The sequence below is a fragment of the Hyperoodon ampullatus genome (assembly GCF_949752795.1).
Source record: "Hyperoodon ampullatus genome assembly, chromosome: 5".
In the NCBI taxonomy this organism is placed as follows: domain Eukaryota; kingdom Metazoa; phylum Chordata; class Mammalia; order Artiodactyla; family Ziphiidae; genus Hyperoodon; species Hyperoodon ampullatus.
The window spans coordinates 35,112,199-35,135,068 of NC_136918.1; the positions used below are offsets into that span (position 1 = coordinate 35,112,199).

Consider the following 22,870-nt stretch of genomic DNA (forward strand, 5'->3'; position numbering starts at 1 on the left):
TCTATGTGAAGATGTGGCACATATATACAATGGAATATTACTCAGCCATAAAAAGAAACAAAACTGAGTTAATCTGTAGTGAGGTGGATGGACCTAGAGTCTGTCATACAGAATGAAGTAAGTCAGAAAGAGAAAAACAAATACCGTATGCTAACACATATATATGGAATCTAAAAAAAAAGGTTCTGAAGAACCTAGGGGCAGGACAGGAATAAAGACACAGACATAGAGAATGGACTTGAGAACACGGGGAGGGGGAAGGGTAAGCTGGGACAAAGAGAGTGGCATGGACACATATACACTACCAAATGTAAAACAGATAGCTAGTGGGAAGCAGCCACATAGCACAGCGAGATCAGCTCAGTGCTTTGTGTCCACCTAGAGGGGTGGGATTGGGAGGGTGGGAGGGAGACACAAGAGGGAGGGGATATGGGGATATATGTATATGTATAGCTGATTCACTTTGTTGTAAAGCAGAAACTAATACACCATTGTAAAGCAATCATACTCCAATAAAGATATTAAAAAAACCAAAAAACAAAACAAAGAAAAATAATATACATACTTATATGTATATTTAAGGGGAAATGAAATGAAAAAAATAAGAAATCAATGGATGGATAGATGAAAAGATATATGACAACAAGTATAGCAAAATGTTAATTGTCACATTTGGTTATGGTTATATGAGAGTTCACCATAGAATTCTTTCAACTTTTCTCTATATTAAAATTTTTTCATAATAACATGCTGAAAAAAATGTAAGCATGCTACCAAAATCTCTTTTAGAAAGAAAGGAGGGAAGGAAGGAGGGAAAGAAAGAAGGGAGGGAGGGAAATAAAAACAAAAACGAAAACCAAGGGTTGGCAAGGTGTTACTACACCTCTTGTACACTACTGGTAGGAGTGTAAATTGGTAAAACCATTTTGGAAAAATGCTTGGCAGTATCTCCTAAGGCTTACCCTACCTGTAACCCTATCTGTGGGATAGTCTTAGGTTCTATTAAACATTCAAACTCAGAAAATGACCATAAGGCCACATTTGGCATCAATCTAACAGCATGAAAGCAAGCAAGCCAGGTAACCCTTACCCCACAGAAGCCAACATGTCTTGTGGCAACAATACAGGCACAGGCTCCCCACAAGAAACATGCCCAGTTACAATGGTCACTACACTCAAGAGAAGCACAAAGCATAGTATCCCAATCAGCATTATCATTCCTCCCAATAAAGACGTAATTTGTCACTCAGAAATAATTTTTACCACAACCAATGCTTGCTACCTAGTAACATCATTGACATTCTTACCCTCATTCTGTTTTGGGGGGAACAAAGCTAGAGATTTAATCAAAGGACAGATTTTCATATAGCACAGCAAAAGATTTAACTCTTTATCCACATTCTATGACCCCTAAATCCCACTCTATATCCAACAGAAATGTAGACATATGTTCACCAAAATACAAGTATAAAAATGTTCACAGTAACACTATTCATAACAGCCTAACAGGATAAAGACTTTTTCATTGCTTTCACTATTTAGTATTTATACAACATAGTACTATGTAGCAATGAAAATAAACTGTAACCACACGTATCTCATCAATCTTAACCATGAGCTGAAGAAGCCCCACACAAGAGTACATGATTCCATTTTTAAAAAGGTTCAGAAACAGGCAAATATGATCCACGGTGTTACAGGCCAGAATAACATCAACAGTTACAGGAACGGGCGAGTGAATAGATTCTGCAAGAGGGCCACAGAGAGGATTCAGGAGTTCTGGCAAAGTTCTGGGTCTTGAATGTAGTACTGGTTACACAGACATGTTCACTCTGAAAATTCGCTGAAGACTTATGATTTGTACACTTTTGCATGTACATGTCAATAAAATTTACATGAAAAACAAAGTAAAGAGGATCAACTTCCAGAATTGTAGAGTAAGGAGATCTGCAGACTTTTTCTTCAACAAAACAACCGTAACTGGAGAAAGGTATAAAAAAACTGGTAGAATAAAGTTCCTGAAAATTGTCCTAAGAGCCCACAGCAAAAGAAGAAATATCTCCAGCACCCCACCAAATTTACTAAATCTCAGCAAGAAAAGTGAGAATCTGTGGCACTGCAGCCACAACTGCTCTGCCCCTTTCCTAACTCAACAAGAAGGAAGCTCCACTCCAAGTGGGTGTGTCAAGACAGGAAGACAGGGCTCCCTGTCTCCCTAGCTCCCAGTCAAGGGGTACAGCATCCCTCCAGGAGGAGCAGCATACCAGCATTTCTTATCATTTCCAGCTCAGTGCTGCAGAGCTAAGTGGAGCTGATTGTGGGCTCTGCTCTTCCATCCACTTCCCACTCAGGCATAATATGGAACAATAACGGGGCCCCACTGCCCACATCACAGCTCACTCATAGGGCCAAAGGTTCTAGGAGAGGCAAGCCAAGGAGAATAGACTACCATGCCTGTCCACTGGCCTGTTCCTAAAGAGAGAGGTAAGCCCTTGTCTCTGCCTCCAGCTCCAGAGCAGTGGCTCAGAGATTTTGCCAAGGGAAAGAGGCCATAAAAACTGAGGGCTCCAAAGATTTCCCTCAAAGAAGATGACTTTATTTGGAACAGAATGTGGATTAGTTCAAGCCTAAAGGCACTCTTGAAAACAATGGCAATTTTAGTGGTAAACACTTAAAGAGAAGGCAGGGTGGGACTTCCCTGGTGGCTCAGTGGTTAAGAATCTGCCTGCCAATGCAGGGGACACGCATTCAAGCCCTGGTCTAGGAAGATCACACATGCCGTGGAGCAACTAAGCCTGTGCGCCACAACTACTGAGCCTGCGATCTACAGCCCGTAACCCACAACTACTGAGCCCGTGTGCCACAACTACTGAAGTCCGCGTGCCTAGAGCCCATGCTCTACAACAAGAGAAGCCATGGCAATGAGAAGTCGGCGCACCACAACGAGGAGTAGCCCCTGCTCGCCGCAACTAGTGAAAGCCCGCGCACAGCAACAAAGACCCAACGCGGCCAGAAATAAATAAATAAATAAATAAAATTTTTTTTTTTTTTAAAAAAGAGAAAGCAGGGTGGAGTGATGTCAGCAAAATGGCAGAGCAGGCAGCTCCAAGCTCTCATCCCTCCAAAGAAACGTCGAAAAAGCAAGGAGAAACTACCAGAGCCAACACTCTCAGAACTCTGGAAAACAAAGGTTTATAGCAACCAAGAAAATGGTGAACCAAGAAAAAGGCAACTTCAGGAAGACTGGTTCAAGATGGTGGAGTAGAAGGAGTTGTGCTCATTCCCTCTCGCGAAAGCACCAAAATCACAAATAACTGCTGAACAATCATCAACAGGAAGACACTGGAACTCACCAAAAAAGATACCCCACATCCAAACACAAAGAACACAATGAGATGGTAGGAGAGGCGCAATCACATTAAAATCAAATCCCATAACTGCTGGGTGGGTGACTCACAAACTGGAGAACACTTATACCACAGAAGTGCACCCACCACAGTGAAGGTTCTGAGCCCCAAGTCAGGCTTCCCAACCTCGGGGTGCGGTAACGGGAGGAGGAATTCCTAGATAATCAGACTTTGAAGGCTAGCGGGATTTGATTGCAGGACTTCGACAGGACTGGGGGGAACAGAGACTCCACTCTTGGAGGGCACACACAAAGTACTGTGTGCATTGGGACCCAGGGGAAGAAGCAGTGACCCCATAGGAGACTGAACCAGACCTACCTGCTAGTGTTGGAGGGTCTCCTCCTGCAGAGGCGGGGGGTGGCTGTGGCTCACCGTGGGGACAAGGACACTGGAAGCAGAAGTTCTGGGAAGTACTCCTTGACGTGAGTCCTCCCAGAGTCGGCCATTAGCCCCACCAAAGAGCCAGGTAGGCTCCACTGCTGGGTCGCCTGAGGCCAAACAACCAACAGGGAGGGAACCCAGCCCCACCCATCAGCAGACAAGAGGATTAAAGGTTTACTGAGCTCTGTCCATCAGAGCAACACCCAGCTCTACCCACCATCAGTCCCTCCCATCAGGAAGCTTGCACAAACCTCTTAGATAGCCTCATCCAGCAGAAGCCAGACAGCAGAAGAAACAAGAACTACAATTCTGCAGCCTGTGGAACAAAAACCACATTCACAGAAAGAGACAAAATGAAAAGGCAGAGGACTTTGTACCAGATGAAGAAACAAGATAAAACCCCAGAAAAACAACTAAATGAAGTGGAGATAGGCAACTTTCCAGAAAAAGAATTCAGAATAATGATAGTGAAGATGATCCAGGACCTTGGAAAAAGAATGGAGGCAAAGATCGAGAAGTTACAAGAAATGTTTAACAAAGACCTAGAAGAATTAAAGAACAAACAAACAGGGCTTCCCTGGTGGCACAGTGGTTGAGAGTCCGCCTGCCGATGCAGGGGAGACGGGTTCGTGCCCTGGACCGGGAAGATCCCACATGCCGCGGAGCGGCTGGGCCCGTGAGCCATGGCCGCTGAGCCTGCGCGTCCAGAGCCTGTGCTCCGCAACGGGAGAGGCCACAGCAGTGAGAGGCCCGCGTACAGCAAAAAAAAAAAAAAAAAAAAAGAACAAACAAACAGAGATGAACAATACAATAACTGAAATGAAAGATACACTAGAAGTAATCAATAGCAGAATAACTAAGGCAGAAGAACAGATAAGTGACCTGGAAGACAGAATGGTGTAATTCACTGCCATGGAAGAGAATAAAGAAAAAAGAGTGAAAAGAAATGAAGACAGCCTAAGAGACCTCTGGGAGAACATTAAAGGCAACAACATTCGCATTATAGGGGTCCCAGAAGGAGAAGAGAGAGAGAAAGGACCCAAGAAAATATTTGAATAGATAATAGTTGAAAAATTCCCTAACATGGGAAAGGAAATAGCCACGCAAGTCCAGGAAGCGCAGAGAGTCCCAGGCAGGATAAACCCAAGGAGAAACACGCCGAGACATGCAGTAATCAAACTGAAAAAAATTAAAGACAAAGAAAAATTATTCAAAGCAGCAAGTGAAAAAGGACAAATAACATACAAGGGAACTCCCATAAGATTAACAGCTGATTCCTCAGCAGAAACTCTACAAGCCAGAAGGGACTGGCATGACATATTTAAAGTGATGAAAGGGAAGAACCTACAACCAAGATTACTCCACCCAGCAAGGCTCTCATTCACATTCAACGGAGAAATCAAAAGCTTTACAGACCAGCAAAAGCTAAGAGAAATCAGCACCACCAAACCAGCTCTACAACAAATGCTAAAGTAATTTCTCAAAGTGGGAAACACAAGAGAAGAAAAGGACCTACAAAAACGAACCCACAACAATTAACAAAATGGTAATAGGAACATAATTATCAATAATTACCTTAGGGGCTTCCCTGGTGGCGCAGTGGTTGAGAGTCTGCCTGCCGATGCAGGGGACACGAGTTCGTGCCCCGGTCCGGGAAGATCCCACATGCCGCGGAGCGGCTGGGCCCGTGAGCCATGGCCGCTGAGCCTGTGCGTCCGGAGCCTGTGCTCCGCAAGGGGAGAGGCCACAACAGTGAGAGGCCCGTGTAACAAAAAAAAAAAAAAAAAAAAAAATTACCTTAGACATGAAAGGATTAAATGCTCCAACCAAAAGACATAGGCTCCCTGAATGGATACAAAAACAAGACCCATATATATGCTGTCGACAAGAGTCCCACTTCAGACCTAGGGACACATACAGACTGAAAGTGAGGGGATGGAAAAAGATATTCCATGCAAATGGAAATCAAAAAGAAAGTTGGAGTAGCAATACTCATATCAGATAAAATAGACTTTAAAATAAAGAATGTTACAAGAGACAAGGAAGGACACTACATAATGATCAAGGGCTCGATCCAAACAGAAGATATAACAATTATAAATATATATGCACCCAACAAAGGAGCACCTCAATACATAAGGCAACTGCTAACAGCTATAAGAGAGGAAATGGACAGTAACACAATAATAGTGGGGGACTTTAACACTTCACTTACTCCAATGGACAGATCATCCAGATAGAAAATTAATAAGGAGACACAAGCTTTAAATGACTCAATAGACCAGGTAGATTTAATTGATATTTATAGGTCATTCCATCCAAAAACAGCAGATTACATTTTCTTCTCAAGCCCACATGGAGCATTCTCTCCAGGATAGATCACATCTTGGGTCACAAATCAAGCCTCGGTAAATTTAAGAATATTGAAATCACATCAATAATCTTTTCCGACCAAAACGCTATGAGATTAGAAATCAATTACAGGGAAAAAAACGTAAAATACACAAACACATGGAGGCTAAACACTATGTTACTAAATAACCAAGAGATCACTGAAGAAATCAAAGAGGAAATCAAAAAATACCTACAGACAAATTACGATGAAAACACAATGATCCAAAACCCATGGGATGCAGCAAAAGCAGTTCTAACAGGGACGTTTACAGCAATACAAGCCTACCTCAAGAAACAAGAAAAATCTCAAATAAACAACCTAACCTTACAACTAAAGGAACTAGAGAAAGAAGAACAAACAAAACCCAAAGTTAGTAGAAGGAAAGAAATCATAAAGATCAGAGCAGAAATAAATGCAACAGAAACAAAGAAAACAATAGCCAAGATCAATACAACTAAAAGCTGGTTCTCTTTGAGAAGATAAACAAAAGTGATAAACCTTTAGCCAGACTCATTAAGAAAAAAGAGGGAGAGGACTCAAATTAATAAAATTAGAAATGAAAAAGGAGAAGTTACAACGGACACCGCAGAAATACAAAGCATCCTATGAGACTACTACAAGCAACTCTATACCAATAAAATGGACAACCTGGAAGAAATGAACAAATTCTTCCAAAGGTAGTACCTTCCAAGACTGAACCAGGAAGAAATAGAAAATATGAACAGACCAATCACAAGCAATGACATTGAAACTGTGATTAAAACTCTTCCAACAACAAAATTCCAGGACCAGATGGCTTCACAGGTGAATTCTATCAAACATTTAGAGAAGAGCTAACACCCATCCTTCTCAAACTCTTCCAAAAAACTGCGGAGGAAGGAACACTCCCAAACTCAATCTATGAGGCGACCATCACCCTGATACCAAAACCAGACAAATATACTACAAAAAAAGAAAATTACAGACCAATATCACTGATGAATATAGATGCAAAAATCCTCAAAAAATTCAAGCAAACAGAATCCAATAACACATTAAAAGGATCATACACCATGATCAAGTGGGATTTATACCAGGGATGCAAGGATTCTTCAATATATGCAAATCAATCAATGTGATACACCGTATTAACAAATTGAAGAAAAACCATATGATCATGTCAATAGATGCAGAAAAAGCTTATGACAAAATTCAACACCCATTTATGATAAAAACTCTCCAGAAAGTGGGCATAGAGGGAACCTACCTCAACATAAGAAATGCCATATACGACAAACCCACAGCAAACATCATTCTCAATGGTGAAAAACTGACAGCATTTCCTCTAAGATCAGGAACGAGACAAGGATGTCCCCTCTCACCACTATTATTCAACATAGTTTTGGAAGTCCTAGCCATGGCAATCAGAGAAGAAAAAGAAATAAAAGGAAAACAAATAGGAAAAGAAGAAGTAAAACTGTCACTGTTTGCAGATGACATGTTACTATACATAGAGAATCCTAAAGATGACACCAGAAAACACCCAGAGCTAATCAACGAATTTGGTGAGGTTGCAAGATACAAAATTAATGCACAGAAATCTCTTGCATTCCTATACACTAATGATGAAAAATCTGAAAGTGAAATCAAGAAAACACTCCCATTTACTACTGCAACAAAAAGAATAAAATATCTAGGAATAAACCTACCTAAGGAGACAAAAGACCTCTATGCAGAAAATTATAAGACACTGATGAAAGAAATTAAAGATGATACAAATAGATGGAGAGATATACCATGTTCTTGCATTGGAAGAATCAACATTGTGAAAATGACTCTACTACCTAAAGCAATGTACAGATTCAATGCAATTCCTATCAAGCTACCACTGGCATTTTTCACAGAACTAGAACAAAAATTTTCACAATTTGTATGGAAACACAAAAGACCCCGAATAGCGAAAGCAATCTTGAGAACGAAAAACGGAGCTGGAGGAATCAGGCTCCTGGTCTTCAGACTATACTACAAAGCTACAGTAATCAAGACAGTATGGTACTGGCACAAAAACAGAAATATAGATCAATGGAACAAGACAGAAAGCCCAGAGATAAACCCACGCACATATGGTCACCTTATCTTTGATAAAGGAGGCAGGAATGTCATTGGAGAACGGACAGCCTCTTCAATAAGTGGTGCTGGGAAAACTGGACAGGGACATGTAAATGTATGAGATTAGATCACTCCCTAACACCATACACAAAAATAGGCTCAAAATGGATTAAAGACCTAAATGTAAGGCCAGAAACGATCAAACTCTTAGAAGAAAACATGACATAAATCACAGCAAGATCCTTTTTGACCCACATCCTAGAGAAATGGAAATAAAAACAAAAATAAACAAATGGGACCTAATGAAACTTAAACGCTTTTGCACAGCAAAGGAAACCATAAACAAGACCAAAGACAAACCTCAGAATGGGAGAAAATATTTGCAAATGAAGCAACTGACAAAGGATTAACCTCTAAAATTTACAAGCAGCTCATGCAGCTCAATAACAAAAAAACAAACAACCCAATCCAAAAATGGGCAGAAGACCTAAATAGACATTTCTCCAAAGAAGATACACAGACTGCCAACAAACACATGAAAGAATGCTCAACATCATTAATCATTAGAGAAATTCAAATCAAAACTACAATGGGATATCATCTCACACCAGTCAGAATGGCCATCATCAAAAAATCTAGAAACAATAAGTGCTGGAGAGGGTGTGGAGAAAAGGGAACACTCTTGCACTGCTAGTGGGAATGTGAATTGGTACAGCCACTATGGAGAACAGTATCGAGGTTCCTTAAAAAACTACAAATAAAACTACCATATGACCCAGCAATCCCACTACTGGGCATATATCCAGAGAAAATCATAATTCAAAAAGAGTCATGACCAAAATGTTCATTGCAGCTCTATTTACAATAGCCAGGAAATGGAAACAACCTAAGTGTCCATCACTGGATGAATGGATGAAGAAGATGTGGCACATATATACATTGGAATATTACTGAGCCATAAAAAGAAACGAAATTGAGCTATTTGGAATGAGGTGGATGGACCTAGAGTCTGTCATACAGAGTGAAGTCAGTCAGAAAGAGAAAGGCAAATACCATATGCTAACACATATATATGGAATTTAAGAAAAAAAAAACATGTCATGAAGAACCTAGGGGTAAGACAGGAATAAAGACACCGACCTACTAGAGAATGGACTTGAGGATATGGGGAGGGGGAAGGGTAAGCTATGACAAAGTGAGAGAGTGGCATGGAGATATATACACTACCAAACATAAAATAGATAGCTAGTGGGAAGCAGCCGCATAGCAAAGGGAGATCAGCTCGGTGCTCTGTGACCACCTAGAGGGTTGGGATAGGGAGGGTGGGAGGGAGGGAGACGCAAGAGGGAAGAGATATGGGAACATAAGTGTATGTATAACTGATTCACTTTGTTATAAAGCAGAAACCAACACACCATTGTAAAGCAATTATACTCCAATAAAGATGTAAAAAAAAAAAAAAAATTGTATGGAGACACAAAAGACCCTGAATAGTCAAAGCAGTCTTGAAGGAAAAAAACTGAGCTGGAGGAGTCAGACTCCCTGACTTCAGACTATACTACAAAGCTTCAGTAATGAAGACAATATGGTACTGGCACAAAAACAGAAATACAGATCAATGGAACAGGATAGAAAGCCCAGAGATAAACCCATGCACCTATGGTCAACTAATTTATGATAAAGGAGGCAAGGATATACAATGGAGAAAAGACAGTCTCTTCAACAAGTGGTGCTGGGAAAACTGGACAGATACATGTAAAAGAATGAAATCAGAACACTCCCTAACACCATACACAAAAATAGACTCAAAATGGATTAGAGACCTAAATTTAAGACCGGACACTATAAAACTCTTAGAGGAAAACATAGGAAGAACATTCTTTGACATAAATCCCAGCAAGATCCTTTTTGACCCACATCCTAGAGAAATGGAAATAAAAACAAAAATAAACAAATGGGACCTAATGAAACTTAAAAGCTTTTGCAAAGCAAAGGAAACCATAAACAAGATGAAAAGACAACCCTCAGAATTGGACAAAATATTTGCAAACGAATCAATGGACCAAGGATTAACCTCCAAAATACATAAACAGGTCAAGCAGCTCAATACTAAAAAAACAAACAACCCAATCCAATAATGGGCAGAAGACCTAAATACACATTTCTCCAAAGAAGACATACAGATGGCCAAGAAGCACATGAAAAGCTGCTCAACATCACTAATTATTAGAGAAATGCAAATCAAAACTACAATGAGGTATCACCTCACACCAGTTAGCATGGACATCATCAGAAAATGTACAAACAACACATGCTGGAGAGGGTGTGGAGAAAAGGGAACCCTCTTGCACTGTTGGTGGGAATGTAAATTGATACAGCCACTATGGAGAACAGTATGGAGGTTCCTTAAAAAACTACAAATAGAACTACCATACGACCCAGCAATCCCACTACTGGGCATATACCAAGAGAAAATCATAATTCAAAAAGACACATGCACCCCAATGTTCACTGCAGCACTATTTACAATAGCCAGGTCATGGAAGCAACCTAGATGCCCATTGACAGACAAATGGATAAAAAAGATGTGGTATGTATATACAATGGAATATTGCTCAGCCATAAAAAGGAACGAAATTGGGTCATATGTGGAGACGTGGATGGATCTAGAGACTGTCATACATTATGAAGTAAGTCAGAAAGAGAAAAACAAATATAGTATATTAACACATATATGTGGAACCGAGAAAAATGGTACAGATGAACTGGTTTGCAGGGCAGAGATAGAGACACAGATGTAGAGAACAAACATATGGACACCAAGGGGGGAAAAGTGGCACGGTGGGTGGTGGTGATGGGATGAACTGGGCGATTGGGATTGACGTATATACCTTAATATGTATAAAATAGATAACTAATAAGAACCTGCTGTATAAAAAATAAATAAAATAAAATAAAATAGAAAACTTCAAAAAACAAACTGCCTTGCTGTTTCCAATGGGGTTTTTTAGTGGTTTAGCTAAGATATATCTCTATGGAGATCCTAGTGTTGTATCTCTCTTATTCTTCTAAAGCCGAGTAAATGTGAATCATAACATTAAATGTCTAAAAAAAAGAAAAAGCCAATCTCAAAAGTAGTAGGGGGTTTCCCTGGTGGCGCAGTGGTTGAGAGTCCGCCTGCCGATGCAGGGGACACAGGTTCGTGCCCCGGTCCGGGAAGATCTCACATACCACGGAGCGGCTAGGCCCGTGAGCCATGGCCTCTGAGCCTGCACGTCCAGAGCCTGTGCTCCGCAATGGGAGAGGCCACAACAGTGAGAGGTCCGTGTACTGCAAAAAAAAAAAAAAGAAAAAAAAAAACGCAGTAGGAAAATTTTGGGGACACTTTACTTGTTCTTGCCCCACACCCTCCTCAGCATACTGGCAGTCTTTAAGAGGGAAACCCACGTTCTCAGATTTGGACATTTGTTCCTGGTTCTGGAGGGAAATGAGCAGACTCAGGGCAAGATACACGTTCAGTAAACATCTGAGAAGATCCTAAGCTTTCACCTTGGGCTGATCCCAGGCTCAATTCAAGGCTGGCTAAGTGTTGAAGGACAGCCTTGGCACCAATCCAATGTGCCAAGACAGAGAAGTGCTTCTTTGTTTTGTTTCTTTTTCTTGTTTTTTCAGCCCCCGACATTCAAAGAAATCTGTCAAAATACTAACCGAACACAAACTAAGACAAAGACTCGGTGACCACACACATTAAGGAATATAGTCTTTGCAGAAATAGTTTGGGAAACTCAGTAACAAATGGCCTATTATAGCCTTCAACAATCAAAAAAATGGTAAACCCCAGGGAAAGGGAAGAATCTGATTCCCAGAGTTACCACATTGTAATATTCAAATGTTCAATTTTCTCCAAAAAACCAACCACAAGGCATACTAAGAAACAAGAAAGTTTGGACAATTCAAAGGAACAGAAACCACCCCTAAGGAAGTCTAGACATCAGACTTACTAAAAAAAAAAAAACTTTAAAATAACTGTCTTATCAACAAATGGCACCAGGAAAACAAGATATCCACATGTAAAAGAATGAAGTTGGACCCTTCCCTCACACCATATACAAAAATCAACTCAAAATGGGTTAAAAGCTTAGGGACTTCCCTGGCAGTCCAGTGGTTAAGACTCTGCACTTCCAGTGAAGGGGCACAGGTTCAATCCCTGGTCAGGTAACTAACATCCCACATACTGCACAGCACAGGGGGTAGGGGGTGGGGTGGGGTAAAAAAAGGATATACAACCCAATAAGAAAAAAATGAGCCTGAGATCTGAACAGACTCTTTACCAAAAGAGACAGACAGCAAAAAAGCACATGAAAAGATGCTCATAGCAAAACTTGTCAAACTGCAAATTTTAAATACACTCAGTTACTGCACATTAATTATACTTCAATAAAGCTATAATTATACTTCAATAAAGCTATGCAATTTTTAAAAATAAACTTAAATAGCACTCACAAAAAAGCAAACAGATGTGCTCACGTGACATGCAATGGCTTGGACTGACTACAGATAATAACACTGTGTATCATGAAGGCTGATTTTAAAGAATGACATTATGATGGACTCTGTTAGTTTCGTATTTCACATCCAGTCTTCTTTGCTTCCTTATTAAAAGAACCTCAACTGTGTACAAGAAAATGTGTCCAGCTAAAACAAGCAGAACTCTTACCTGTGGCTGTTTTACCGCTGTAATAGAGACACCACCCCCTTCCTCCTTGTCCATGCTGGAATACGGGAGCACAGCATCTGTACTGTGACCATGAGGACAAAAGCCAATACTAAGGATGGAGGGGGGAAAAAAAGGGGAGGAACCTGGTTCCTTGATGACATCCACAAGAGTCAAGTCCTAGACTGCTTGCCTCTGAACTTCTTGTTGAGAAAAGATGTCTTCCTTGTTTAAGCCATTATTTGTTGCTGTGTCTCTTGCACATAGTTGATCAAAATTTGTAACAGTGAGAGAATTTAGTTCAGAAGTGGGGTCTGAGGTACTAGTCACCCAAATCAGCTCTATGTAATTGTCCAATTTTATGGTCCCACTCTTTTCCCTACTAAGTCCCTTAACTTTTATAAGAGATCTAGTGAGATTTTAAGCTCAGTTTATGTTGTAATTCATCAACTCACAAGCTCAGGCTTTGGTTTTTGACAGTATCAGCCTATGACTGTAAAAGATGAGAAAACTCTCTTAGGGAAATCACAGAAACTTCCTGGGTTTTTTAATGCCTTAAGAAAGAATTCTACTTAAGTAAAATTTCTGAGTAATGGAGGGGGGAAAAAAAAGAATTCTATACAAACCACGGCAAGCACCCATAGCCTCTCCTTAAGTGGACACTTTATTCTAGGTAATAACTTAAGGAACTGTTTCATCACTGCATGATAATGGACTGCTGAAGTCACATCCTCTGTAACTAATTTCATCCTCACTGCCATCAAACCCAAACAGTTCCTACAACCAATGTAAGATTCCCACATCTTTGAAGTTCTCCTACTTGCAACTAATCTTGCTATCAATTATCAAATAGGTCTGCCTAGCAATAGCATATTATAGAAATTAAGTATAGAAATAATCTTTGGGTGGGCCTGAGACCCAGGTCCTAAAGGTATATAATCAGCAATAATGCCCAATTACACCATGAGAGTTGTTCTAGCAAAAATACCATTTCCACTGCTGCTTAGACCTGGATTCCAAAAGTCCAAGAGGTGCTGCCCCTGAAGAAGTGGGTTTCTCTGTCACCAGGCTTGCAGGTCAATCTTCCTGCTCACTGCTACATATTCACATTGTTTACTTCTAAACCCAGGTCTTAGGTCACATGCCTGACCCTAGGAGATGGGAAGTATGAATCCTGTAATTTCATTGAGAAGAGAGAACCCTTAGGTAGGAAACTATCAAACTGTAAGATGTTGTGCAGCCACAAATTGTAACTGTCCACCACTTACATTATTATCTTTACCATCTTAACCTCAAACATTTTACACAAGATACTTCTATACAATGACAATTAATTGCCCATCACCACTTTTTAGTCATACTTACTGAATGGCCACCTAAAACTACATATAAAGCTCCTGAAGAAAACAGGGGAAAAGCTTCATGACATGGGATTTAGCAATGATTTCTTGGATATGACACCAAAAGCACAAGTAACAAAAGTAAAAATAGACAAATGGGACTACATCAAACTTAAATTCTTCTATCCATCAAAGGACACAATCAATAAAGTGAAATGGCAACCTATGGAATGAGAAAATATTTGCAAATCATATCTGATAAGGGTTAACTCCAGAATATATTAGGAATACTAACAACTCAATAACAAAAAAACAAATACCTGATTAAAAAATGAGCAAAGGACTTAAATAAACATCTTTCCAAAGAAGATATGCAATGGCCAATAAGCACATGAAAAGATGCTCAATATCATTAGTCATTCGGGAAATGCAAATCAAAACCACAATGGGATAGCATCTCCCACCCACTAACATGGCTGTATCAAACAAACAAAACAAAACCATAAAGTAACAAATGCTGACAAAGATATCCTAAAAACGAACCCTTGCACATTGCTGGCGGGAGTGTTTAAGATTGTACAGCTGCTATGGAAGAGTACAGCAGTTCCTCAAAAAATTAAACATAGAATTACCATATGATCCAGGAGTTCCTTTCTGGGTACATACCCAAAAGAGTTGAAAGCAGGGATACAGACACTTGTACACCAATGTTCATAGCAGCATTATTCACAATAGCCAAAAGGTGGAAGCCAAAGATGGAAGTAACCCAAAGATCCATTGACAGATGAATGCATAAACAAAGCATGGTAAACACATACAATGAAATATTATTTAGCCATAGAAAGGAATGAAATTCCGACCCATGCTACAACACGGATGAACTCTGACATTATGCTAAGTGAAAGAAGGTGATCATTTTGTAGTGTATAAAAATATCGAATCAGGGCCTCCCTGGTGGCGCAGTGGTTGAGAGTCCGCCTGCCGATGCAGGGGATACGGGTTCGTGCCCCGGTCTGGGGGGATCCCGTATGCCGCGGAGCGGCTGGGCCCGTGGGCCATGGCCGCTGGGCCTGCGCGTCCGGGGCCTGTGCTCCGCAGCGGGAGGGACCACAGCAGTGAGAGGCCCGCGTACCGCAAAACAAACAAACAAACAAACAAACAAACAAAAAATATCGAATCACTGCCGTAACCCTGAAACCAATACTGTAAGTCAACTATACTTCAATTTTTTTAAAAAATTGCCCAATTGCCCTCCTGGAAAAAAGAAAGAGAGAGGAGAGGAGAGACGGGAAGGGAAGGGGAGGGGAGCGGAGGGGAGGGGAGGGGAGGGAAGGGAAGGAAAGGAAAGGGAAGGAAGAAAGAAGCCAGATACAAAAGCACAAACAGCTACTATAATTCTACTTATATGAGGTACTCCAAGTAGTCAAATTCATAGAGGCAGGAAGTAACAATGGTGGTTGCCAGGGGCTGGAGGAAGAGGGAATTGGGGAATTATTGTTTAATGGGTATGGAGTTTCAGTTTGGGAAGATGAAAAAGTTCTGGAAAGGGATGGTGGTGATGGTTGCACACCTATGTGAATGTACAAGCTACCACTTAACGCCTCCTAGGATGGCTATAAAAAAATTTAAAGGGGCTTCCTTGGTGGCGCAGTGGTTGAGAGTCCGCCTGCCGATGCAGGGGACACGGGTTCGTGCCCCAGTCCAGGAAGATCCCACATGCTGCGGAGCGGCTAGGCCCATGGGCCATGGCCGCTGACCCTGCGCGTCCAGAGCCTGTGCTCCGCAACGGGAGAGGCCACAACAGTGAGAGGCCCGCGTATTGCAAAAAAAAATAAAAAGAAAAGAAAAACAACCCCCTCCCCCGAAAATAACAAGTGTTGGTTAGGATGTGCATAAATTGGAACCATTACACATTGCGGTGGGTATGTAAAATGGTGCAGACCTGTGGAAAAGTTTGGCAGTTTCTCAAAAAGCTAAACATAAATCACCATATGATCCAGCAATTCCACTCCTAGATATATACACAAAAGAAATGAAAACATATTCAAACAAATATTTGTACATGAATATTCGTATCAGCACTGTTCAAACAGCCAAAAGATGAAAACCACCCAAATGTCCATCAATGGATGAATGAAAAAAATACAATATATCCATAAAATTATTCAGCCCTAAAAAGGAAAGAAGTACTGATATAACCTTGTATGAACTTTGGAAGCATTATGCTAAGTGAAAGGAGCCAGACACAACAGATCACATACTGAATGAACACACTTATATGAAAAATCTAGAACAAGCAAATCCATAGAGATTAGAAACTCCGGAAAGGGGGAGGGGAGCGGAAGAATGGGGAGTCATTGCTTAATGGTTAAAGAGTCTGTCTGGGGTAATGAAAAAGTTTTGGAAACACAGTGGTGATGGCTGCAAAACATTGTGAAAGTAATTAACAACACTGAACTGTATACTTAAAAATGGTTAAAATGGCAAATTTTATTTACCACAATAAAAAGAATTCCAAAATAAGGCAAGTAGACCAGAGCATAAGCACCACATTCAAAGCCTAAACATGAAACACCGCATGACTTATTGATCATGTGAGTGATCAGGCTGCTAGAGTCTAGTGTTCAGTTTGGAGCATAATGAACAGTACATACTGTGGAGAGCTATGAATAAAAATGGATGAACTAGATGGAACTGGCCACAGAAAGCTATTTTAGGCTCCCTGTGCAACAGGGAAGAGGCAAATCAGGCTAGATGTAGGATCTGTTTCTTTTACTTTAACCTTTGCTTCCTGTTGCTTTTGTTCACTAAAAGGATACTGTCTACACATAATGGCTTGCCTGGGGGAACACTGCCCCCTGCCTGAATGTTAAACCAAAGTGCCTTTGCTCAAGGAAACATCTGGGATATTTGCAAAATTTATGGCTTTTTAACTTTACTTCCTCATCTCCTCCCCCTCTCTGTGCTATAAAAGAAACTGGCATCCAAACCTGGTAAGATGGTTATTTTGAGACTTTAGTAGGCTATCTTCTCGGTGTGCCGGCTTTCCAAATAAACTCGTATTCCTTTCCTCAACACCTCGTCTCTGATTTATTGGCCTGTCGCCAGGGAGCAGAGAGAGCTTGGGACTCGGTAACACTTGCAAGCTGAAGAATTAAATGAATGGCGATGCACAGGCAAGTAAGTTAGAGAAAGTAATTTAAAGTGAAAAAGATATTAACACAAGAAACCAGTAGTTTCCTTACTTCTGCTGTTGCTATACTACACTATTGCTCATCTGTGACTATTTATATAACTTTTCACACGACTGAAGACTCTAGCGGGCAATTCTTTCGTTCTGGGTTTTTTCTTTTCATTTTTAATCCAGCAAATATCAATTGAATACAGCCTGCGCTGTGACAATGAACAAAATCGTGCCACTGACCTTAATCAATATTTTGGGACCCCAAAAACCCAAATACCCCTAAAAAATTTAGACAAACACTAACTGGGCTTTCTGTTTTATTCTTTAAAAAAATGGATTAGGGGCTTCCCTGGTGGCAAAGTGGTTAAGAATCTGCCTGTCAATGCAGGGGACGCGGGTTCAATCCCTGGGCCGCAAGATCCCACGGAGCAACGAAGGCCGCGCGCCACAACTACTGAGTCTGTGCTCTAGAGCCGGCGAGCCACAACTACTGAGCCGGCGTGCCGCGACTACTGAAGCCAATGCGCCTAGAGCCTGGGCTCCGCAACGAGACGCCACTGCAATGAGAAGGCCGTGCACCGCAACACAGAGCAGCTCCCGCTCGCGGCAACTAGAGAAAGCCCACACGCAGCCACGAAGACTCAACGCAGCCAAAAAATAATTAATTAATTAAAAAAATGGATTAGTGGTGATTGGCTTTTAAAAGGATTCTTGATTTAGATAACAAACGCGCTGGGTTTTACTCACCAATTTCCTCTGATTCTTGCCCAGAGGCTCTAAGCTTGCATTCCTCTGTATAGTGTTTTTGAATTATCTCCCACAGTTCCGTATTGACAAGAGAATTTGTTCGGGTATGGTACCGAGTCCACGAAGAGACCCGGCGGCGACAGAAGGGACAGCACAAATTTGCCTTTTCGACAGTCGATTGGAAGCATGATTTACAAAGCGTGTGGTTACAAGGGAGTGTCACAGGCTCAATTAGGATTTCCACACAGATCTGGCACTGGCATTCCAACAAGGAAGGGATGGCGTCTTTGGGTACAGCCATTTTAATATGCTAATAAGGCATATTCAACATCAACACCTGAAAGAGAAAGAATCGTATTTCCAGCCCAAGTAAGGAAAAAGCAAATTAACAGTTTTGTGTTTAAATATTATGCCCAGCAGCCTACCAGAATTCAGAGATTGGGAGTATCAAACGTCTTGAAGTAAAAGGATGTTCTGCTGGCAAGGTAAACAGTACGACCCTGGAAGGCGGTGTATTTGTCCATGTTTAAGACAAACATCCGGAGAGAAAACAAATGAACCTTGGCTGCTCCCAAGCATTAACAACCGCTGCGGCAGGGAGGACGATGGGCTCTGGCTCTCTGGCGCCGCAGGAGGCTCGCACCAAGTTCCCCTCCTCCCTCTTACCAGGTGAGGATGCTCTCTTAGCTCCGGGCAGCCAAGCCCGAGGCCGCCGAGGCGCGGAGCCGCTAGGCCACCGCTCGAGAAAGAACGCTGCTTTCGCTCTGACGCCGGGCTCTGCTGGAGCGGGACTCCAGTTTTACCGCTGCTGTGGGGCCGCGAGCGAGCACTTCCCGGGGCTCTGAGCCCACCCCTCGCCTTTCTTCGGTCAGCCAGAAAGCCTCATCTCGGCTGCAGTGCTGTAGCAAACCACCAAGGGCTAGTGACGTCACAGCTGCCCGCCAAAACGGCCCCTCCCACCTTAGAGAACCAATCAAGAGGACAGACGGCTAACATTCGGCCGGGAGGGACTTCCGGGCCTGCGCGCGCCGCCCGCCACGCCCCCTGGAGAGGGCCCTCCCCTTGCGTCGCAACCCCTGCGGCTCCACTTTTCCCGCGTGATTCTTGCTCCCGGAGGCTGCGGAAACCCGGTAGTGTCGCAAGGTTAGTCTCTGGGCAGAAAATGGGAAACCTCAAAACAAACTAAAAACCGAACAGTAATTTATAAAATTCTTTCCTCAGTACTCCTCAGAATACCCTTCTGTTTCCGTTAATGTGTAACTAAGCCTCTTAGGTCGCTTTCCAAAGTTCTTGGAAAAGCATCTCCGAGAAAGGCTGTGGTCAGAGAATCCACAAACTTGCTGCAGTTCAACAGGCACTTGGGAAACAAACTTTGGTGCTGCTGCCACGATCCTGGGCTTACTACTTTATTGTTAAATTTCAGTCTAGAGCAATCAGAATTACAAAGGAAGTCAAAAGGAAAATATTTTATCTTTTTATGCTTTTGGAATAAGTTTTTCTACTTTGGTATTGAGTTCTTTTACTGACAACTGATCCTACTGAATTGAGTTGTATGAAAAAGTAGATTTTGGCTAAGAAAACGGTGGTGATTATATAAAGACTGTGATCTCTATCTAGTACTTAAGAACCAAGCTTCATAGAGACAAAGTAGAGTTATTATTTAATGGATATAGAGTTTCAGTTTTACAGGTTCTGGAGATGGATGGTGGTGACGGTTGCACAATTTTATGAATGTAAATATTTAATACTGCTGAACTGTACACCTAAAAATGATTAAGGTGGTTCTCACTACTGCACTTGACTAGTCTTAAAAAAATAATAAAAAAATTTTAAAAATGGTTAAGGTGGTGAATTTTCTGTTATGTGTGTTTTATCACAATTTTAAAATTTTTGGAAGAAAAAACAGGTCTCAGTTTTCTGAGGAAATGCTAAATAGCTGTGGACGAAGAGAAAAGAAAGTCACTGTGCATGTAAATAGTCATTAAGGTCTTTTGGGTTTGCTGAGGTCATTTAGGTGCTGGAGATGAGTGGTTTCCAGATGAAGGCAAAACTAGGAGGTGTGGATCCTTTCTAGAGAGCTTTAGAAGTTTCTTTTTTTTTTTTTTTTTTGCGGCACGCGGGCCTCTCACTGCCGTGGCCTCTCCCGTTGAGGAGCACAGGCTCCGGACGCGCAGGCTCAGCGGCCATGGCTCACCGGCCCAGCCGCTCCGCGGCATGTGGGATCTTCCCGGACCGGGGCACGAACCCACGTCCCCTGCATCGGCAGGCGGACTCCCAACCACAGCGTCACCAGGGAAGTCCTGGAAGTTTCTTTGTTTTTAACGCGAGTTCAAAAAACTGGTTGTCATCCAGTTGTCCATAGTATCAATCCCTTAGCCTGGAATTCCAGGCTCCCTAATGTGATCCCAACCTCCTTTTCCTGTGGAATCTCCTATTAGTCTTTTAAACATTCAGTTATGATCTATTCACTGTCATACAAATCTTGTGTTTTGGGGCCATTGCTTGAAATCTCAGTTCATCCTAAATGAGTTGCTCGTGGCTTTGCCTCCTTCAAGGATCAGTTCAAGGCACTTCCTCTAGGAGACATTTCTCCACCACACAATGATACCCCACCTCTGACATCACTCATTTGTATATTGCCTAGTGATTATGGTTTTATTGTAATCTTATTTTAACTCTTGCATTTTGATTTCTATTTTCTGGTACCTGTGTCTTGTGTAATGGATACATTTTATGTGCTTCCTCAGATTTCCCTGGCCTCGTTTACTTTGTGGACCCACAGTCCTTTCCTCTGCCTGGGGCTGACCAGTTGCATTTCTGGAATCTCTGGCTTCTCCTGCCACTTCTGGGATCCTGTGAAACACTGCACTGAACAATGCAGTAACTGGCTTCCCAGTGGCTGCTAGGAGGGCTTAGATGATGCATCCTGGAAGTATGAGGGGGTCACTCTCCACAGAGCCAGTTTTGACCAATTGAAAACAGTAGTCTTTGTGAGCACAACAGAGAAATTTTCCTTCCTTCTTCCTATTGAAACCAAGCCCCTCTAAAATCGAGTTTCCCTGCCAAGTTTATGATTAACCTCTCTGTAGAAAACTTTATTCCCTTTTTTGTTCCAGTAGGATTGAGGAGTATCAAAGAAAAGGGGGGATTGAAACCAAGCAGGACCCTGCAGGGCCCTCCCAGCTACAAAGGCCCCTCCATGTCTCCCGTTTCTTGTAGGAAACAAAGGCTTTTGTTTCCTAGCCCTTGCCTGAGTTCCAAAGAGCAGACTCAAGCAGTTACAAATTAGGGAAGGGAGGAAATGCAGAAACAAAGGAAAAGCAGCCAAGTAGAAAAATTAATAATAGGTTAAACAATACTTCAATGATAAAACAGTCCTAGTTCCTTCTCAAGGGATGTACACAACCATCTGATGTAAATCTTTGAGTTGTTCTGCAGAAATTAAGGCTCACCCCACCCAGGTGGAGGATGGTGACTATATGCTGATCACAAGCACTAGACCCTAAACTTGTAGAAATCGGTTGATGATTAAGATTCTGGAAACATCACCCTATTACCTCACAGCCAACCAATCAAAAGAAAGTCTGTGAGGTGCAGCCCTCACAACAAAAGTTGCCTTTAAAACCCTTCTCTGGAAGCCACAGAGGAGTTCCTGTCGTCTTTCCAGCACTAGCTGCCCGTTCTCTGCTTGGTGCCCTGCAATAAACGCTGCACTTTCCTTCAACACACCCCCATGTCAGTAGGTTGGCTTTGCTGCATGGTGGGCAAACACACCAAGTTTGGTTCAGTAACACTTCCAACACATGGTTTCTCTCTCTCTTTTTTTTTTATTTGGCATGGTGTCTCTAAACAGTGTGTCTAGAGAAGGACAAGACTGAGTGCATGGATCTAGCAAGCAACCTATTGTCAAGGAAGAGCCAGCAAGGTAACACATCATCTTGTATTACTTCTCATCCTTCTCTACATAACAGCCTTCCAAAGTGTTACTCATTCTTGTTGTCCTGAATTTGTACCTCCCAAATAAAGCATCAGTGTTTAACTTTTACCTGTAGGGCAGGATCCACATTTTAAAATGTTTCTGTTATTCACACTACCTAGTGCATGGCATTTATTCAAAAAATATTATAAATAGGACTTGCCTGGTGGTCCAGTGGCTAAGACTCCACGCTCCCAGTGCAGGGAGCATGAGTTCGATCTCTGGTCAGGGAACTAGATCCCACATGCCGCAACTAAGAGTTCGCATGCTGCAACTAAAGATCCCACACGTGGCAATGAAGGTCCCTCATGCCACACCTGAGACCTGGCACAGCCAAATAAATAAATTTTTTTTAAATTATAAATATATGGTCAGTGTGTGAGAATTCCCTTTCTAGTACAAATAACTATGGAACTATACTAGAGAGAAAATGCACATCAACATACAAAATATATTAGATGTTTTATTTATTTATTGCTTTTAGTACATACACTCACATGGTTCAAAATTCAAAAAGTACAAATGGATTAACATTGAAAAGACTTCCTCCTACATTTGATCCCTAGCCTCTCAGTCTTCTTCCCTAAGAAAACCAATGTTATCACTTTTTAATGTATTTCTCCAGAAGAAGTTTATGA

General features: G+C 41.7%; 1 protein-coding gene across 2 annotated transcripts in view; it reads right to left on the bottom strand.

Moving 5' to 3' along the window:
• RNF168 (ring finger protein 168) overlaps nucleotides 1-18,934 on the bottom strand; it is a gene marked incomplete at both ends in the record, with an annotated part of 44,963 nt that extends 26,029 nt beyond the window's left edge. The window contains 2 exons of one of the 2 annotated variants that reach the window (XM_079704380.1): nucleotides 18,257-18,566; nucleotides 18,923-18,934. In XM_079704380.1, coding sequence (XP_079560506.1) covers nucleotides 18,257-18,557 — 301 coding nt within the window. Of the gene's footprint in view, nucleotides 1-18,256; nucleotides 18,567-18,922 lie in introns of those variants that run through there. The other variant, XM_079704379.1, reaches the window with a different exon arrangement.
• Between the last annotated feature and the right edge of the window lie 3,936 nt (nucleotides 18,935-22,870).